Source organism: Brienomyrus brachyistius, chromosome 9, assembly GCF_023856365.1.
Source record: "Brienomyrus brachyistius isolate T26 chromosome 9, BBRACH_0.4, whole genome shotgun sequence".
Taxonomy (NCBI): domain Eukaryota; kingdom Metazoa; phylum Chordata; class Actinopteri; order Osteoglossiformes; family Mormyridae; genus Brienomyrus; species Brienomyrus brachyistius.
This window is the reverse complement of record NC_064541.1, coordinates 13,874,761-13,894,195: the sequence shown is the minus strand read 5'-3', so window position 1 is coordinate 13,894,195 and position 19,435 is coordinate 13,874,761. Positions and strand designations below refer to the sequence as shown.

Here is a 19,435-nt window from a genome sequence, read left to right as displayed (position 1 = left end):
TGCAATGCCATTTTTTTGTCTATGTCCTGCTTATGGGGAAGGGAGGGCTTTTGTACACAGCTGGGGAAAAGTACAGGAATATTACATGGCACTTACCAAGACCAATATAATTCCAGTGCACTTCTGTGTTACTCAGGTCTACAGATTCACGTGCTATTTACATGCAATATACAATCCATGACCTAGATCAGATTAAGACAGCAAACCCTGTCCTGGGGGGATCATTCCTCAAATGCCGTGTGAGATCGCAGCAGAGGACAGGATGAGGTCAGTGCACATAGCAGCCTAGATGGCTTGACCAGTACCTGAGAACATTGGTAACCATCACACGCTCCAGGCAGCACCAGAATCTGCAGGACAGACATTGTCCATCTGCATCTCCTAATCACATTTTTCCGGATATGATCTTACTTTTAAGAACATCAGGTCTCATGACTCCTAGGATTCTAATGACCAGCTAATTATCAAGCCCATCAGTCCCTGACTCGGTTGTGCAGTGGGTTAAACCCATTAAAAGTATTAACTTGCTGGTGATGTGGAGGGGGGGTGTTTAGGGAGGGAAGTGCTGCTATTGGTGTGACACCACTCCCCGAACTGAAACACGACAATGTACTCAGCAACGTGGCACAATAAAAAAAGGAAACGGAGGTAATAAAAAACATTTATTCTTAAAAAATAACCCTCCCCATACGTGACCCATACTATTTCATACAGAGCAGAGAGAACTGCTTTCCACATGGTTCCATTCTAACTTGGATTGAAGTGTTCTGCTTGGACTGGCTTCTGCAGTGGCACATATTGCTTTTGAGTGGGGAGGAGGTGACAGACCGGGGCGGCAGACAGGGGTGACAGTCCCGCCGCCGCGTCAGTTACTTCAAGTGCGCGGACAGCGGCCATGGCTGACGACAACGATGACGATTCCCTATGTTGTGGAAGAGTCCCAGAAACAGAATACGTCGACTCTGTTAGCGCTCCTCTCCAGATGCCATTGAAGGCTAACCGTTATCCTCACAGAGAAGTCGTCCACTCTCACTTTCTAGGGATGAGTGAAACACAGCTAAGTGGGGGGGGGGGGGGGGGCGCTGTCAGCCAAAACCGGGGAAATGAAGGACAGGCCAGTCTGCAGTGCCCCCTTGCGTAGGAGGGATAGAACTACACGTCAAGAGAAACAAAATAAGCCAGAAACCAAGGTGCAGAAGACATTTCTGGGATTCCTACACGGTGCCTCACTGCTGAGGAAACAGTATATATCCCTCAGGCAGGGCGGAGAGTATGCTGGGATCCCAAAGCCTTGTGTGCTGCCTATACGTGCAATACCCCCTTTCTGTGCCAGTAAAAACACAGAGCACCTCCGGGTATTTGGCGAGATAGATGGGCACGGGGGGGGGGGTGCGGAGGGGGCACAGCAACCAGAAGGGCGAGGTCAAGGAAAGGAAAAAAAAAATAAAAAAATTCACCCAGGCATGATAGGACAGGAATGTGGGGGTGGGGGGGGGATGTAAACACCTGTTGCTAAGGTGGAGCAGCTCTCGGTGAGGTATGTGATGGTGTGTGTGTGTGTGAGAGAGAGAGAGCGAGCGCGCAGTGGAATGCGGACATGCCACTCATACTCACAAAAAGGAGTGTGCCTGGGAGTGCTGGTAGAAGTGAACAGGGAGTGGAAGGCACACACAGCTCTGCATCACCCTCACCTCTGCTCGATGGCACATGGGGGGGCTAAAGAGGAGCCCATGTCGCGTTTTGACTGTGTGCGTTTCATAATACTGCCCACCCTACCCCCACACAGAGTGGAAGCCTGGTTATATGAGCACCAGGAGGAAGAGAGCCAGCCCATCAGCGCCCCCCCTTTGGTCAGAATGAGACCATTGGGCACCAAAAGCAGGTTGGGGAGGGGGGGGGGGCGCTGGCATGTTCACAGATCTTCAGCTCAGGGGTGGTCTGCACCCCCAGAGCAAACAGGGAAAGAGAGAAAAGGGATATTTAAAAAAAATGAAATAAAGTAGATGTCGACCCAGCTGTGAGGCGTCGGGGCCGAGGGCCGGTTCTGGCTTCCTTCAGAGTCCGCCTTCGCGTTCCTGAGCTGCCGCTTCAGCTGGTGTCTGCTCGCCGTACAGTGTCCGGCCGGCTGCTGGCGCTGGTTTGGTCCGGTTTGCCGATGTGCATCGTGTCCCATGTACTACGCGGTCCCTCCCCATCCCCTACGTATCCCCGGTAGCCGCTAACTCTACGGGTAGACCTACTTCCTGCTGCGCTCCCATTGGCCGCTAAGGCACTCGTTTACATCTATGGTGTGCTACCCTGCACCGAGTCTGTCCTACTGCCCCCCAGATCACCCACACAGGCCCTCAGGGAGGGCGGGTGCGAGGACCTAATCTGCTACCGCTAAGTGCTAATGTACCATGCTTCCTCTGGCCTTTTAAAAAAATATCAGCTATACCAAGAATGCGCCGGACAGGCATCATCCCGGGGGGCGTAGTCAGGGCCGCGGCGCCGGCTTCCCCTTCGCCTCCTCCATATTGCATACATACACGTGAACGTGAAGGTAATACACAATAATACACATAAAAAATTTAAAATTAAAAAGCCCATCAGGACAGAAGGAGAGAGCAGTCTGGCTGATCGGACTCCACCCATGGGTGGGGCTCCGGCAGAGATGGGGGCGTGGCCCAGCCCACTATGCTAGCTCAGGCGAAGTACATGGTCCGCAGGGTATCGTGGTGGATCTGGACGGCCTTGGCCAGCGCCTGGGGGTCCCGGCCGTTGCTCTGCCCGGAGACGTGGCTGCCTTCTCCGCTGTTGCATGGGGGGGAGGGGAGAGGTCAGTGAGTGGTTTGACCTACACAGTGAGTGGCGCTATAACCCAAACTCATCTATGGGAGTCACACCCTAATCATTTGGACCTTCAAACCCAAAGATGAGATTCTGAGTAGTGGTTCTTGGCGCACCCTTCCAAAATCGTGATTGTTCTTGTGAAGCTGTATGGTACCCCCACAAAGCCGCATCTTCGAGCTAGGCTCCGCCCACGGGCACCACTCACCTGTCGTGCTCCTTGTCCACCAGGTGGTAACGGGCTCGAAACGCCACCAGGCGGGCGTAGTAGGCAGGTGCGGGGATGGAGACGGAGCGCGTGCAGCGCACGTAAGTGTGGCACAGCTGGTAGGTGAGGATCTGCAGCTCGTCGGCGGTGAAGCGGTTGTCGTCCCAGAGGACGTAGTAGTGAGATGGCCGGCTTGTGCCCTGTAGGGGGGGGGGGGTGTTCCATCAGCAGCAGAGACACACGATAGAGTCTCGCGCAAATACCCTCACCCTTACACGAGGGCTCACCTGTATGCCCGCGTGACTGCACAGGTAGAAGTCGAACTCGAAGGGGTGTGTGATGCTGGTGTCCACCGTGGTACCTGCTGGGATGTTTCCACTCTTCCCAATCTGACGACCAGAAGACATTTCAAGCAGTTATCAACAAACACAAAGGGGGTCATAACCGCCTGCTTTTAGGGCGTCGTGGGCAACAGGTACCAGCAGGACCAGGAGGCCCACGCCTGCTCCGACGGACGCTCACCCGCTCGGATTTATCGGCGCAGAAGAGCCGCGTGTGGTGGCGTTTCTGCACTACGATGTAGGTGATGCCTGGCTGGTAGTCCTTCTCCAGCTTGATGCAGGCATCTCGGATGGCCAGCAGCTCATAGTGCAGGATCTGTAGGAACGAAACAACATGGCTCAACCTCCTGCCCCGTCCTCCCTCTCCGACTGAAAAATCACAGCCCACCGTCGGCCTGGCCTCGGCCAATGGGAGAAGCCCCATACCTGAGGCAACTGGCCCTCAGGGACGCCGTCCCTGTAGAAGATGATGCGCGTGGGCTTGAAGCGGGTCGACTTGTAAAACTGGATCAGCAGCTCCCGCACCATGTAAGAGAGGTCCTCGATCACCTCCTGCCGGGGCCGCTGGACCCGCACTGTGGCGCAGTAGCGGCTGGGGTGGGCATCCATACTGCCCACCACCTGAAGGTGGAGCGGAGCGTGAGGCAGGGTTCAAACCGGGGAGGGGGCAACAGTTCTGTGTTTTTGTATGTAGTCATTCATTTCTTCAGCTCTATACTTCGTACTTCCAAAAGAACACAGTAGAAGCTTCTCTTTCTGTCATTGAAGGTCTTTCTGAACTTCAGAAAGAGCATGAGAGAAAACAAGATCACAGGCAAATGACGTCACGCTGGCCGTATCCAAGGAGGCGCTGAAGAGCCAAATCGTCCTCGAATTGATTGCAAGTAACGGAAGAAAAACATTAGAGCCGTTTGCCTTCCGTTCAGGACGTCAAGGTGAGAAAAAAAAGCCCACATCTACGGGGGCGTTGTGTGTGGGAGGTACGCGTGCGCACAAACACACACACGCACACACACACACACGCACACACACGCACACACACGCACACATTTTGCAATGGAACATGAAGATGGGAACGTAAGTAACCGGTGTTAGCTGATGCTGGTGATAACGGGACAAAGACCCGAGAGAGATACTAGTCAAAGGTGCGATGGGATTGACAAACCAACAGCGGTCACTGCTCACCGCTGGGAGAAAAACAATAAGAGATACAGGCAGAATAACAGAATAAGGCAGAATAAAGTGAGCGCAAGGACATTTACCACATCGCTTAAATAAACCACAACAAAGAGTAACAGTTGCCTATCAGCATGACCCATATCATAGCCACCAGGAACTTGTAACGACTTTAAAACGGCACCCTGTGCAGAGGAGGAGAAAGGTCACGGGGGCACGGAGTGGGCCCCATGGGGGCCACGTGGGGGCGACAGGAACAGCGCCACATCAGCGACAGTGCGTCAGCCTCTTCCTGTTCCCTTACCTGTCTCTCCTTATTGTCACCACCATATCACACCCCCCCCCTCCCTCGTCTTCCTCACCCGACCCTGCTCCCGCTGTCCCGGTGAGTCAGCGCTGCCTCACCGTCGCTAGGCAACGAAGCCCTGGCGGTCAGGCACGCGGCAGCGGGACTCCAGGGAGGCGTCATTTCCTGCGCGGGCTGACTCATGAAGGACCCCCCCCCATCCCCCACCCCCGCCGCCTCGCTCGTTCTCTCTCTCAGTGCCAACCGCTGGCCGTTAATGGCAGTGGACGGACCACAAACCAAACTCGCTACGGTCTGCTTCCCACAGTCGGCCCGACCACAGCGCCAACATCCGTTCCTACCGCCTGACTCAGTTTGGTTTCAACATCATGTAGACCAGTGTCACTCGTGTAGAAGGGCGCCCTCTAGTGGGCTGGCAGTGTATATAAGGTAAATGCCTTTTGCTTTTGGTCTATAAAGGCCAGCAAACACTATGTAATGGTTACCATACAATGGATGGATACTCAAGGAAAACTCCTTACTAACTCCATTAAGGCCAATTCATACTTTCATACTTCACTTTTCCACGTGCACTTTCTGGTCATGTGCGCGACAGCTTCTGTTCCTGCCACGTTCGGCTGCGGATGCGGACGGTCGCGGTCGGCGCTGCGTACAGCAGTGATACTCCACCAGACCAGCAGAGGGCAGATGTATTGCAACAAACACAAATATAAGCAGCGTAGCGAAACGGGTAAACTTTTATCAACAGTATTAACGTTATTAGACTAGGCTTAGCCGGTACTACAGTAATATGGCACCGTTATCCTTATGACAAAATTTGCTGGAACCTCCCACCACTCCGCAAATTTTATAGCCAAGATTGCCTGCTTTAGGACCTTAGGATAGCAGAATGTCTGCTTTTAAAAATACCGTTTACCTCGGTGTAACGTCTGGTCAGTATGAAAAATGAGATATGCAGGTATCTCCGACCCTCTTCATACAGCTGCTCACCATAATTACTACAACATCAACTGCCATTCTTCCTCTACTCCTTTGTCAGTGACCGCTGATCTATGAAAGTCTGCAATGCCAGCTACCGGAAATACCTAATCAATTATCCTGCACAGATGAAGTCGATGTGCCAGGTTTCTGCTAGACATCAAAATCTGGGCTACATGCGCGCCGATCGAAATTTACATCATGTCCCCTCATCTGCAACCGAAAGTGAAGTCTGAATTGGCCTTTACGTGGGCAAAAGGTAAATCCAGAAAAAAGGGGAGGGTACAGGCATTTGACCCACGCCTCTAACTGAGGACTGCTTTTGTCTCACTGATATGAAGAAACGATTGGGATTATATGACTTCTGTAATTCACCCGGGTCTCGAGAGACCGAGGTGATAATGTCATCGTGACTTTGCGGCAGACGGGCGGAGGGAGGAGGATGGCGTACCGCTGTGATGGAGGGCTTCTTCCCATCACCAGCAGGTGGGTGGGTCACATCAGCCCCCAGGAAGATGACTGGCTGCTGGAACACTGCTGACCTGATGGGAGATCACAGAACCATGTTACACGCAGTCACACAAGCAGCTCCTAGCAACAATGGGGCTATTATGAAGTCACACGATCTCACCGCTGATGTGGCACCAGGATGTTGTTGATGCCGCCCAGCTTGACGTTGATCTTGAGGCAGAGGTTGGACAGGGTCTGGGGGGACGTCTTGACCACGTTCTTCACCTGGACGCACTGAGTGGCCATTCCCAGAAGGGTGTCTCCTACCCGCTTCACCTCCGCTGCAGTAAAGAAAGGGGGCAAGAAACACATTTGCATTTTATTTGTTTAGCAGGAGCTTTTGCACACAGATACGTGCAGTTTTTGAGAAAACAGAGTCACGCGGTCCCGGGGGTGATTGGGGGTTAAGGGCTTTTACTCTAGTGAAATCACTCTGCCGTCCCTGTGAACATTGTGATCACAGGGACAGTGTCCCAACCCACTGAGACACACACCGTGCCCAATTAGGAACAATTATATCTATTGTATATGGTTTCTGCTGGAAACACTCTGAACAACTGACACCCTGCAGAAACGTAAATAAATGTCTTCTTCCTTAGACGTCCACATGTGAAGTAAATCATACGAGTTTTCGTTAAATTAGCACAAACTTGCATCACTATGTGGCCAGCATTAGACAACAGAATTTCACACCAACATGTATGACAGAAGTTTCAAAACAGGCCTGGACTGGACGGACTTCCGGATTTCTTGGTGGTCTGATGGGTGTGGGCCAGCAAAACTCACCGTGGGGGACGCACCATTACATTCCACGTTTAGCTTTACCAAATACCACAGACGTATTTCATTTAGAATCACTCTATACCACAGTGACTTCTGAATTTCATATTAGTACACAGAGTCGACCTTATGTAGAACATCAGCACATACACCACACAGATCTTTACATTTCTCTAACACAAACCACAGAAGCTTTGCAGTTAGCATTAGCCTACCCTATACGACTTTCTGAGCATAGCAATAGCACACACCACACAGGTCTTTGTATCCGGCTTCGTACACTGATTCAGAACTGGCACGTACCATAGACGGGTGTCTTTCCGGGCAGGATGACAATGATGAGCTGCAGCCCAGAGTAGGTGTTCTTCAGGTGCCTGAACATGGGCTCCACGCTGTCCGCACCCTGCGCGTACTTGCAGAAACACGGCTGACCCTGAATGGGCATCCCCGCGTCCTTGGAGATCTTCCGCAGTTGGTCCGTGAAGTTCCTGGCAAGATCAAGGTGAGCACACACACACACACACAATTTAAATGATCAAACAACAATGTAGGTCAGACTTCTTTCAAGCCCCCTTCCTCCAAGATATTAAAACATATTCAGACCTGCATCCAACATCCCCATGACGCGTCATGTCCCATTTAAATTAAGATAGATGCTGTCGGAACAACAGCAATGTACTCCCCAGATGGATCTGTGATTTATTCCTTACTCCCCCGACACTCCCCCACCTCTACTACGTCTAGCACCCCTGTGCATCTGTGGCTGTCCTTTCATGTGCTACCACTAAGTGACACTGCTTCAGTTTTGGTGTGATTCGTTTCAAAATACGTTCCAAATCATCACTTATACAATGTTCCTGGGAAGTTTGAGAAAGATCCGGCAAATACTTTTAGAGTTACTGTGTACACAAGATCAAGTATCTTCTTTAGCTGCCCTTTCCATCCTTTTTTAATTAGGTGATCTGTGATGATTGATGACACACCACAGAACAAAAAAAAAATGTGTCATCTGCACTTAAAGCATACGTGACATAGCAGGGGGCAGCTAATTCAGTGCCTGGGGAGCAGTACTTGGGGGCGGTACATTGCTGATCAGGGATTCAAACCAGCAATTAATTACAAGTGTGCTTCCATAACCATTAGGCCACCACAGCTTCACCTGCCATCTAGCGCTGCAACTTCAGTTTTGGTGTGATTTGCTTCAAAGTGAAAGCCAATAATTATCTTCATCATCGATACCCAAAGGCACTAACAGTGACCCATGAAGAGGCCCAGAAGATCCTCACAGACTCCACAAGCTGATACCCCCACCCATACTTACTTCAGCACCTCCTCACGGCACTGCTTCTGCGGAGCGAAGCAAGCGATGGCCCACACCTTAATCTCGATCCCATTGTAGAACTGCTTTCCCCTCATGTCCCACACACCTTGATTGGGAGTGGCGATAGCCCGGTTCTGCAAAGACAAATGCTCAATTAGGACCCCAACCAATAGGGAGTAAAATAAATGCCATTATATACAACTTAGGTCCTCAAGCTATGGGTTGCGACCCCCAGTTAGTTATTCTGTGGGCTTGTGAGATGATTTTCTCAATGTGCCAAAATTGTTTTCACTTGGCACCCCACCCCCCATGCAACAATTGTTAGAAATTAACAAACAATTGTTAATTGTTAGAAATTGAGGTTTTTTTTTTTATTGGCAAATTATATCATGGGGGAATGCCCAGTCGGCAAATTTGGAGGAATGGAGAACCTGCTGTTATACCAATAAAGGAGGGAGCTGGGTTAGTCTTTGGACAAAAAGATTGAGAACCACTGACACATAATGGGCACCACTGCATTACACCTAATAATCAACTAGTTACAGTCGCTTTTCAAACATTAACTGCAAAAACATTTGTGGGTTACGAGTCAATCCAATCAGCTGGGAAAAGCAGACGGCCTCCCACAGGCTCCCAGCTGGGACTCTGCCTTCCTCAGTACACAAGGCCAAGCAGCAGCAGCAGATATTCTCCACGTGTCGGAACAGACGAGCAGCTGGAGGAGCTGCAGGCATTCTCGGCTCGCCCAGACGCTCACCCGGCCTCCGTACTGCAGGATGGGAGCGGGAAGCACACGGCCCGTCACCTCCGCCATGTCGTCCTTCACCTTGATCCCAAACTCCTGAATGTAGGGGTCCAGATTGAAGTTGGCATTCTTCATCTGGGAGGACAGGGAGCCGGAGGAGGGCACAAGGACATCAGCCAACATTTTAGATTCAATTTATTAAGCAGACGCGTTAATTCCTGGGCCAGACAGTCCTCGGAAGAATTGGAGGTTAAGGGCCTTGCTCAGAGGGCTTAGAAGAAACCTTGTATCCTGGTTAGTGTTGTGAATGATGTCATTCATAAAGCATGATACTATTACAAACATGAATAAAGATGGAGGCTGGCACAGTGGTATAGTACATGAGTTGAGGGTCTGACTGCCCACAGTTTACACCTGCAATCCAAAGACATGCAAGAATCACATGCAAATTGGCCAAAATGTGTCTGCATTCCTGTGATGCAGTGGCCTCCTTACCAGGGTATTATACAACCTTGGAAAGACCCTATACTGAATTTTAAGGTAAAATTAGATAAAGATGGAAAAATCCATGTAATGATGTAAAATCTTTATTTTGCAAGAAATGTTTAATTCAAAATTTAGTTTTAGCAGAAACTTTGTAGTTTGGTTACGTTATAAAAATGACACGTTTCTTTTTTGTTTTGTGTGAAATGACATGCTACTATATTAAGGGACCATTTATTTTGTTTGAAACTGACAATTCAGCCTCCAGCCAGCAGATGGCAGCACCACTCACCAGCCTGCTTATCTCCTCCTGTCTGTCAGGTGCAGAGCGCGCCGTGGCTTTGATCATGGTGGAGGTCTGATTATCTGTCAGTTTCTTGATGCAGCGCTGCCCCGCCACAATGTTACACACCTGGAGGGACGGGAGCCAGTCAGACTACGCCGACGTGGGCCAGCAGCCATACTGGGAAATCAGCCAGTGAGCCGCCCCAGCAAGCCTTACCTCCAGGGGCAGGTAGGTGTGCTTCTGCTCTTGGCCCACCTGCAGGCAGGGCAGGTGGGGGTACTTGAGCTGCAGGTTGTACTTCTGCTTGAAGTACTGGGCTACCGTACATTCTACAGTTTGGCCACTCTCGAGCTGAAGAGGGAACCTGTATTGGGTGAGGTGGGAGGTCAAACATCTACAGGACTTCGACCCCTGGGATGATGGCAGCTAGGAAGGTGGACGGAGGACTAGGGGGAGAAGTCAAAAGCAGCACAGCCCAATTCCTTTGAAACGACAGCGCTCCCACCCACTTCACACAGGCTCAACCTGTTTAGTTGAGGCTGATTAATACTTTCCGCGTCAAGCCGACGGCATAGGCTGACATGCACCTCCGCAAATCCCTAAAAATGTAACGACGCGTCATGTCAACGTGGACCTCGATGATTCTGATTGGTCTGCTGGACAAACCGAATGATAAAATCTACCTGTTGACATTCATTTAAAATAAATAAATAAATCGGAAGTCAAACACCACTTTATTTGCCATTTGCACAAATTTAAAAGAGGTACGCTGGAATGCCTCTTTTCTCACATGCCATCTTCTTTGCTTTGAGACACAGACATATATATACCGCCAAGAGCGAAACTTGGGATCTGGCAGCAGGGTCGGCCGGCGCCCTTGAAATGTATCTCCGCGTCCGTCTCTCTCAGTTGTCGATAACGTCCCCCTTGCCACACCCAAACATGTCCGCTGCTCTTACATACCAACGTCTCCGGTGAGGCATCCCTGTGCCTTCTGCTTTGAGGCAGATCATGTTGTTTGAGGTTTATTAATATTAAGAAACATCGTATTAAGTTATGGAAGCCATTCTTCCGCTTTGCTGGTGTGCTGCAAAGTGAAAACCGCCGACTAGTGTTCCGGCATGAACCTGCCGAGCGGCTCAGGAACGGCAGCGCAGAAGCATAAATTGGTTTAATCAGCAGAGACTACGCGAGTGGTCACATCATAGGCCCGAAGCAGGAGTATCAATCAACCTCTCACGCGTGCTTTTCAATTGTAGAAGTACAAGGCTATCCAATGATGTCACCCGGAGTTTTGACACTCACGTCTGGTGGCTGGCGGGCCGGCGGGTGACGTTACACACGCGGTATTTCCTCTTCATCTGGCCACAGTGCGTCACCTCCACCTTGAGGCCTGAATCGCGCACGCGCACACACAGACACAAAGACACACACAGGGTTGTAAAGCCTCGCAAGGAGATGGTGAGGAGCAAGTGTGTGGTACCGGGGTCAGCAACTCACTGCCAAGATGTGTACCTTTGATCTCCTTGGTGAAGCGGACCCTCTGGGAGTCTGTCAGCGTTTTGGGCTGCTCGTCAATGTTGCGGATGTCTAGGACCTCGCACATGAACTCGATCACCGGCTGTGCTTTGTAGAAGGCCGTGGCAGACACTGGAGTGCAAGCAGACAGAGAGGTGAGTATGGACTCCTCGCGGAACTGTCAGAAATAGCCCAGCTGGAACCTCAAATCAGTCTTAAGATGACATGCGTTTCCCTCCTGATACAGGGCACGTCAAAATACACACGCCATACAATTCACTATCCGCGGCAGCACCTGGGCTAAGCGAGGGGGGGGGGGGTGGATGGAACGAAAAATTTCAACCTCAGGACTGCTGAGGAAATCAGTTTTACCAAGACAGTGGGAGAAAGAGGGAAGGCGGGTACATCGGAAATAGATTCCGACAGCTCTACTCAGGTGACCAGTGAGACGTCACCCAAACTCACCCATATCTGTGTGCTAGTGATCATTCATAGGTTGTATTTCAGTGCTGTGGGCAATGATCTGCGAAGAGTCACAGTTACTCTGACCTATAAGCTTGTGGCCCAACTGCTCCCTCACCATCAATGTTGAGCATCATCTTCCACATGGCGGGCCGTACAGACTGGTGGAACCCGAACCACACCTCCCTCCCACCTCCCAGGGGGTGGTAGTAGCCCTCCGGTGGGGAAAAGAAGGAGCGTCCAACTGGGGTGTACCTGAAAAGAAAAGTAAATGGAACCCTGTTAAAGAAGAGCTTGTCCATAAACTCACTGTCTGCTTAGACTTAAAGTTGGTCACCCTCCATACCAAAGTCACTATCTTCTACAGCACTCCAGAGAGCGTACAGCCCCTCCCCAGGATACAAAGGGGTTACATTCCGATAAACATCTCGTAAGCCGAAAATATCCTAAGGCGAAAGTGCATTCTAATATCGTGCACCTAACCCTAACAAACCTCATAGCCTACCCTGGTTCCCTTAAACATGCTTAGAACGCTTACATTAGCCTACAGTTGGGCAAAATTAACAACACAAAGCCTATTTAATAACCATAAGGTGTTGAATGTCTCGTGTAATTTACTGAATAATGTACTGAAAGTGAAAAACATTTATCCGTCATGAAGTTAAAATATCGTGTAACGGACCATCGCCACCCGAGGAGTATCGGTATTCAGAGCACAGAAGACGCTTTGCAGCATACGATGATTGATTAATTATCACGTCGGCAGCACGAGTGCTCAGAAAGGGAACTGGACAGTTATAATTATGCAATAAGCTTATTTCCTTATTACCAAGGATACCAAGTCAAACTCTCAGTATATGCAAAAGGACCATATACGACATGCAGATACAGATCTCAGCTAAGCAAACGCTGTACTGAAATTTTACTGTGTGCATCCATCAAGACGGCTAGATTCCTGCAGCGAACCTTGTTGGAGCTGAGCCCAGCCTTCACTCGACAGCCCCTGACCCAGGGATTCTCAGGCTTGTACCTCATGGAAGCGAGGTGCCTCATAGCGACGTCCAGGGCCTGCACGGAATCCAGGGGCACCTGCAAGCGCCCGCTCACCAATGTCTCCTGGAGGAGACGCCAGGACACCACGGCCAGCCAGCGGATGGACACCTTGAAGATGCGGTCCTTTCCCTCTCCTGGAATGGTCACCTCAAAGTCCACCTGGACGCGCGTGTGACAGGACGGGAGACAGAGTCAGATCAGAGGACTGGTGCAAAGAAGAGGAAGAGTCATAAACCAGTTATAATGTCAAGAAGACGTACAACATGGGTAAAGCAAACCTCAATTCCAGTTATCTAACATTTTTATCGGAAAGTAACTCACATTACAGATTTTCTATGTGTGCTCCCTGGGATTTGAACCAATACCCTTTGCATTGTTAACACAAAGCTCTACTTGTTGACTAACAGGGGCTCAACAACCAGAAGGTGGAGAGAAGCAGCCAGGACAGAACCCGCACCTTCTCATTCCCGATGGGCAGAGCCAGCACTGTGTAGATGTTCTTCTTCCCATCATACACTGGTTTTCTGTCACCAAAGAGCTGTGGCTTGAAGTGTTGAACCATGTACTCTACTACCTCCCTGTGGAGCAGAGAAATCATTCAGCGCAGGTGAACGGTTCATGGCGTCACGTGCCAAGCCTCCTACTATCTGCCCTGTGTGTCATTTCCAGCATGTTTATCGGCCCCGCAAGTCTGGCCAGGATGAGTGGTTGGAAGATGCTGGATGGTATTCATCAGTGGTTCTGACGTCTTCGCAATTCAACAGGTGTCGGTAAGTAAAAACACAGACTGTACATCTGCTCTTATGACTGAACTCTCACCAGCCATAACAAGTTTTTAACTTAACGAAGTATTTCAGTTCTGTATGTGACATATTGAAAAGGTGATGGAATTTTTTTTTAATTAACTTTCCGTAAAAACATTAACATCAGTAGTGATGGGTGTAATTCGACATCAGCTGAAAAAAAATTAAGGGACCACAGCAAGATTTTCAGTATCACTCCTTACTCAGTTTATGGGTGCGCCCCTGTGCAAGATATACATTTTTTAATTTGAAGAAGGGTTTCTTTCTTGCTTTATGGCTCATCAGTCCTGCTTATAGGAGGCTGATATGAACTATCCTAGCAATGCACTTCATTCCTACACTTAATATTTCCCATTGGAAAATCACTTGAGGTCATCATCCGATTCATGAGAAACTGTCAGATAAGTTGACAGTCATCTCTGGCATTAGACAGTTGCTTCTGCCCTCTACCTGACTGGTTTCTGGTTCCCGGTGTCTCCTGCTTCATCTTGTTCTTTTCTACTGCTCTCCTAGAAACTGAACCTGGAAGCAGCCTGTCTCACAGTATAGGCTTCTGCCAGCAGAATCAGCATTAAACCAGGATTTAACAATGCAGATTTGTAAAAAATTATAGAGTGGTCTCTCATTTTTTTCCCAGAGCTGTATATGAAAATGCATGGCTTCTGCAAAATGTTACTGCACGCACCATTTCCAGCGTAACAGATATTTCGGAACAAAAACCAAAGTATTTCTATAAAACCAGTCAAAGCTGTTAGGTGACCTCTACTCAGATGGCCAGGGAGAATTTTCCAGATTGAAAAATACAGTTTTACACAGTATGGCACTCTTCCACAGCTCAGACACCTCGTGGATCTTTCTGGAACGTATCCATTCAGGTATAACATATCACCTCGAGATGAAGGGGTAGAAACGACACTGCTTGCCCATGGAGAGTCCAGTGAGGACCAGTGGCACATGACGACCCCAGTGAGCAACAGCTGGCTGGGGTGAGGGGAAATCGGTACCTGTTGACCCTACGGGGACACTTGTCGGGCTTGATGTCCACCTCGTAGTGGTAGACATCCATCTTGGGGATCTCCACCTCGAAGTAATTGGCCAGTAGCTTGATGGGCTTCCCCACAGTGCCCATTCCAGGCCGCCGTGGTGCCTGGAACACCTGCTGCAGGGGTGGGGGGAAGGGCCCCATGGGCACTGGGAGAGAGCGACAGAGGGCAAACGGAGTGAAACGAGGTGGAAGAAAGAGAAAGGAGAAGGAATAAAGCAAGAGGAGCAGAAAACGAGAGGAAGCGTGGGGCAGGTGGGATGTAGAAAAGCAGGGATGGGATGAAGGGAGACGAGATTCAGACGGCAGCAGTAGCAGATCCACACAGAACGGATGCAGCGTCTGACCCACTACTGTCTGGTGCTATATAACCAAGCACTCTGAATTTAAATATGCTGCTACCACCAACCTTAATAACAAGTAAACTTCAATTAAAGATGCCGAAAGACCATAATGTGTCGCCGCTAGGACAACGTAGCACTTCATCTGGAGTGGCCATGGCACATTGAACGTGATTCAAGACAGGAGGCATCAAACAGGAAGTGCATGTCCACAGGAGAAGCTTAGAGAGCAAATGTGGAATGAGCTATGCTGGGGTGGGGTGGGGTGGGGTGGGGAGAGGTGTCTGCATCCTAATTTCACTCCCCACTTCTCCCGCCTTGCTAACAAAGGGGCCAGCTGCCCCTGCACTGAGCGGGCCGTGGCAAAGGGGGATAGAAGCCCACCTCTCACACGCACTACGAGGGCCCCCCAACATTCTCAGGCTCACCATGGAGACGCCACAGAAACACATTGTCATGGAGATCAGTATGTCTGCGCTGGGGGAGAATGGGGAGGGCCAGGCCGGGCCTGTGAAGCTTAAATCGTAGCAATAATTATTTACAAAACTGACATTTGCACAATTCATCTAAGCGACTGCTAATACCGACAATAAAAATCAAGAAACAAAGACAAAGTGACCCCTAGCATGCAGAGCACTGTGCCGTATCACAAACGTGCGAGACCAACAGCCTACTGCTTTACTGGGAAGGGATCGAAGTTGCTGGGAATTATTATTTTGGCAAAAATGTTTGGGGTTGATTAAGAGGCTGCAGATGGAAGGGGAGGGTCCCCTGAACACGCTTTCAGGTCTTCGGTTGAAACATCAAACATAGATAACTGGCACTTGTCACCATGGTAACTCCAGGGGCAGAGAAAGCGTAGAACAGAGATTTAAACCACCACCGGCGGGACAGAGGCAGGTATAGCAGGGGCCAGCGGGACGCGACGAGCAGTAAGGCTCGCGGCCCAAATAAACGGTAAAACCGCGTAACGGGGTGGCCCCTTTTAAAGCAGGCTCCAGCCGGCATGACGGGCCGCGCTTCCTTAGCGCTACATCACGTTCCCTAGCAACATGGCCACGGATTCTTTTTATAGTACAACATACCCTTTGGAGGAGAGAGAGAACATCTTGCTAGAACATGCTTTAAATGTCATCTGTGGGGTCTCTCGCTGTCCGTGCTGGGGGAGACCGTCTCCCCAGAGGGCGTTTAATGTGTTTGGAGTGTGCAAAGCAGAAACAGCTACAGCGTTTGACACATAATGTGTGTAACCAAGGATAATGTTTGTGGTGGGTCCACACCTCCAGATAATAGCAATACTACTGCGCTGACTTGAGTAATCGGAATTTGAAGTCTTTCCAAACACACCTTACGTACAAAACCTTATTACCAGCTGCCCCTAATCAAATGGTAATGGATATCACCACCTTGAGCTGAAGAGCAGTTTAACACAAACTGCCTGTACAGAGTGAGAAATTGAATAACATCAAACTAGTTCCTCACTATCTGTGATAAGTGACATGTGCATGTTCGCCGAAAGCTGCAGTCTTTCACAAGCTCGTCTGAATTACATTTAAAGTAACCGAAAGTCAATGGAGCACGTATTTGACAGCAGCGAAATTTAACACGTTAAAATAAATATTCATCGGTACTGCAGCCACTTTAAATGCACAAGTGTCACACAGTTCAGCACAGTACTTTATCAGTAATATCGTTTTCCGATGTGGGAAATCCCTATGACTAGTGCCCCCAAGTGGCAGCAACCATATTAGCTGCAACATCTGCGGACCTGGTGAACGAGACCGGCCACTTCTCCTTGTCACGACTTGAGTTTTTAAACGGGCGCGAATTAGGGCAAGTAGCCGCAAACGATGCCGCAGGGTCTACATAGGACTCACCTCCCAGGGAGGCTGACATAAACCAGGACGAGATCCACTCAAGCGAGCATAGATCTCACCAGCTGCCTTCTGGGGTGGGGGGGGGGGGGGGGGTGCTGCTTTTGGTTACGCATCCATAACAACAACCCATTCTGGAATATTCTTACATTCAACACTGCCCTGCAAGAGTAATACTCATTATTTAGGGGGGGTGTGATTTTCCTTATTTCATTCATCCTCTCCTGCACAAACTCCACACACACTTAGTACTGACTCATTTTTCCCAGTCAAGACCATCTGAATTACACTAGGTGATGCCTGTACAAGAGCATGTCCACCTTAGCAGTGACTGGTGTGAGAGAAGAGAGTTGGCTTGGATACTACGCACTGGGAACACCTTCGCACGACTGCGTTTCCACTAAGGGTGTGACAGCAGCGGGGAACAGCCTAAACCCAGAAGGGTCAGAGACCACACCCACACACACACACACACACACACACGGTGAGAATGACACTACACTGACACTACCTGCCTGGCATCTTCCTCTTCAGTCCAAAAAAAACACAAACGTACTGGGAAAACAGAGGCTGGGGAAAATTACTAAATGCCCAATATACAACAGTACAGGCTGCTGTTCAAATGTCAGTTCGGTGAAAGTGACTCTCAGACACTCCTGACGCTCACACTACATCTGTCACGACACGCCAGTGGTGTAACTCAAAATTAAATGTGCCATAATCAACTGTAAAACACTTTTACGCCGACTTTGCCGGCATTCCACTCCAGGGATTGTTCAATTATGCCGTTTGAGTCGGCGTGATTTAGTGAGGTGAACCCAAGCATGAATGAGAGCGGCTGATCTGATCTCCCTCTCTCTCTCCTGACTCCAAGGAGAACCAAACATCCACTCCCCGTCCTCCCCCAGTGGGACACCCCATACGGGAACACCGTGGCAGATGGAATAAGCCCCCAAGAAAGAAGAAGAAACAGCTCGCCTCCTGACATCATGAACCAGCCCAAGTTACACCCCCCCCCCAAAGAAAAAAAATAAACAATCAACTAGGTCAGGGCTCTCGCAGCACTTAGACAGGTTACTGCTCAATTCGATAAGACAGATTTCCTAAACCCGTGCTCTATACAAGACACCCCCCCACGTGGGGAGAACACTGACGTGGCCTGTGTAGGACAGCACGCGCACCGCCTAGAAGCACGTTGCCCAACAGGAGATGAAGATGCACTGAAAGATAAGAGCAACTTCAGGCGACCTTCCGCTTCTTAAAGCGAAGGACTGTCACCTTCACGGCATGAAGCCCGAGGTACAGGGGGGATGCCAGGGCGGAGCAGACAGACGGGCGTGTGTGTGGGCGTGTGAGCAGCTGGTCCGGAGGGGGTGGATGGGGGCACCACCTCTGCCTGGGTGCCTCAGGTTCCCACGACCCCCCCGCCGATCTGAAGCACTGTCGTTAATTTAACCCCCGCAACGAGTCCCCATAGAAGCTGCAGATTAACGGTTAAGTCACCAGCCATGGTGAAATCGGTACACACGCCTGACTCCGGGTCGGAACCAGAAGGGCTGCGACATCACCCCTGGGTCCCGCGGCCCGACGGATCCACGCGGCCGCTTCTTTCAGAACTGACCACCGGCAGCGTCGCCGACTCACCTGCGCCAGACGGACCCGGGTCCATCCCATCCACTCAGAAAGGCCAGGACTCTACAGCCGCGACGCCGGCCCCTCCGCCCCGCTGGCTCCGGCGATTTGCAGCCCCCGAGCTCGGCGTGCAGGCGTCTCCGTCTTTGCTACACCCCCCGCCCCCTGTTCCTCCTGGAGCCCCCAGCCCCGCGGCCCTTCTCCCTGGCCGATCCCACCGAGTCCTCTTCCTCGGATGCTCGCGTCCCTCCGTGAGCTCTCCGTCACTTTCCGGGCTCCCTTAGCGGCCCCGAAGATCAAAGTGGTTGTATAACTATCCCAGAGCTCGGGTCTGTTGTGCTCTTGCTAGCCGCTCAACCAGCACTTTCCAGCGGAACAAAGAGGGACAAAAAGCCCAGTTCTGAGGCGCCTCGGCACGAACGGTGCTTTTCTGTGGGCGCCCCCGTGCGGCAGGCGGAGACGCGGACTGCGGGAACGCGCATGGCGCCTTCTGCTCCCCATACTCGACTGTTTCACTGAGATTATAATCAACACATCATTGGCGTCTTGTAATTACACTGTATTCAAAGCATGGCATACTCCACTGAGCACCAGTTTAAGCAGTCTTGTTTTGTTATTTAGAAAGAGTGATAAATGTTCCATTGAAGGATAAAACAAACACAGAATAAAGGAAACATTAATTAGCCGTGATTGTTTTATTATTTTCTTCCTGTCGGCAGCTCCAGCACTGTTTTTGCTGCCATCCA

General features: G+C 50.4%; 1 protein-coding gene and 1 long non-coding RNA gene across 3 annotated transcripts; one reads left to right on the top strand and one right to left on the bottom strand.

Annotated features, from left to right (window-relative positions):
* Positions 1-649: 649 nt before the first annotated feature.
* Positions 650-19,146, bottom strand: ago1 (argonaute RISC component 1). Of its 2 annotated transcripts, none has more exons than XM_049024160.1 (19): positions 18,702-19,146; positions 14,805-14,991; positions 13,455-13,575; positions 12,975-13,156; positions 12,063-12,199; positions 11,465-11,614; positions 11,270-11,357; positions 10,181-10,328; positions 9,971-10,090; positions 9,208-9,330; positions 8,451-8,584; positions 7,433-7,617; positions 6,471-6,630; positions 6,291-6,381; positions 3,805-3,999; positions 3,560-3,694; positions 3,325-3,426; positions 3,038-3,237; positions 650-2,793 (listed from the first exon to the last, which is right to left on the bottom strand). In XM_049024160.1, the coding sequence occupies exons 1-19, from the start codon at positions 18,724-18,726 to the stop codon at positions 2,685-2,687; spliced, it is 2,592 nt and encodes an 863-aa protein (XP_048880117.1). In that variant the 5' UTR covers positions 18,727-19,146; the 3' UTR covers positions 650-2,684. The 2 variants fall into 2 exon arrangements, with proteins under 2 accessions (XP_048880117.1, XP_048880118.1); XM_049024161.1 differs by having other exon boundaries at positions 11,480-11,614; positions 18,702-19,145.
* Positions 13,130-14,572, top strand: LOC125748247 (uncharacterized). Its single transcript, XR_007399501.1, has 3 exons — positions 13,130-13,264; positions 13,405-13,767; positions 14,314-14,572. It is a non-coding gene; the product is annotated as an uncharacterized LOC125748247 (long non-coding RNA).
* Positions 19,147-19,435: the final 289 nt, after the last annotated feature.

Excerpts from the sequence above, each read along its gene's own strand:
- ago1 (XM_049024160.1), bottom strand. The coding sequence starts at position 18,726 with ATGGACCCGGGTCCGTCTGGCGCAG. Across the intron at positions 6,382-6,470 it reads ATCCTGGTGCCACATCAGCG|GTCAGCAGTGTTCCAGCAGC; the intron begins GTGAGATCGTGT and ends ATCTCCCATCAG. Across the intron at positions 2,794-3,037 it reads GTGGACAAGGAGCACGACAG|CGGAGAAGGCAGCCACGTCT; the intron begins GTGAGTGGTGCC and ends CCCATGCAACAG.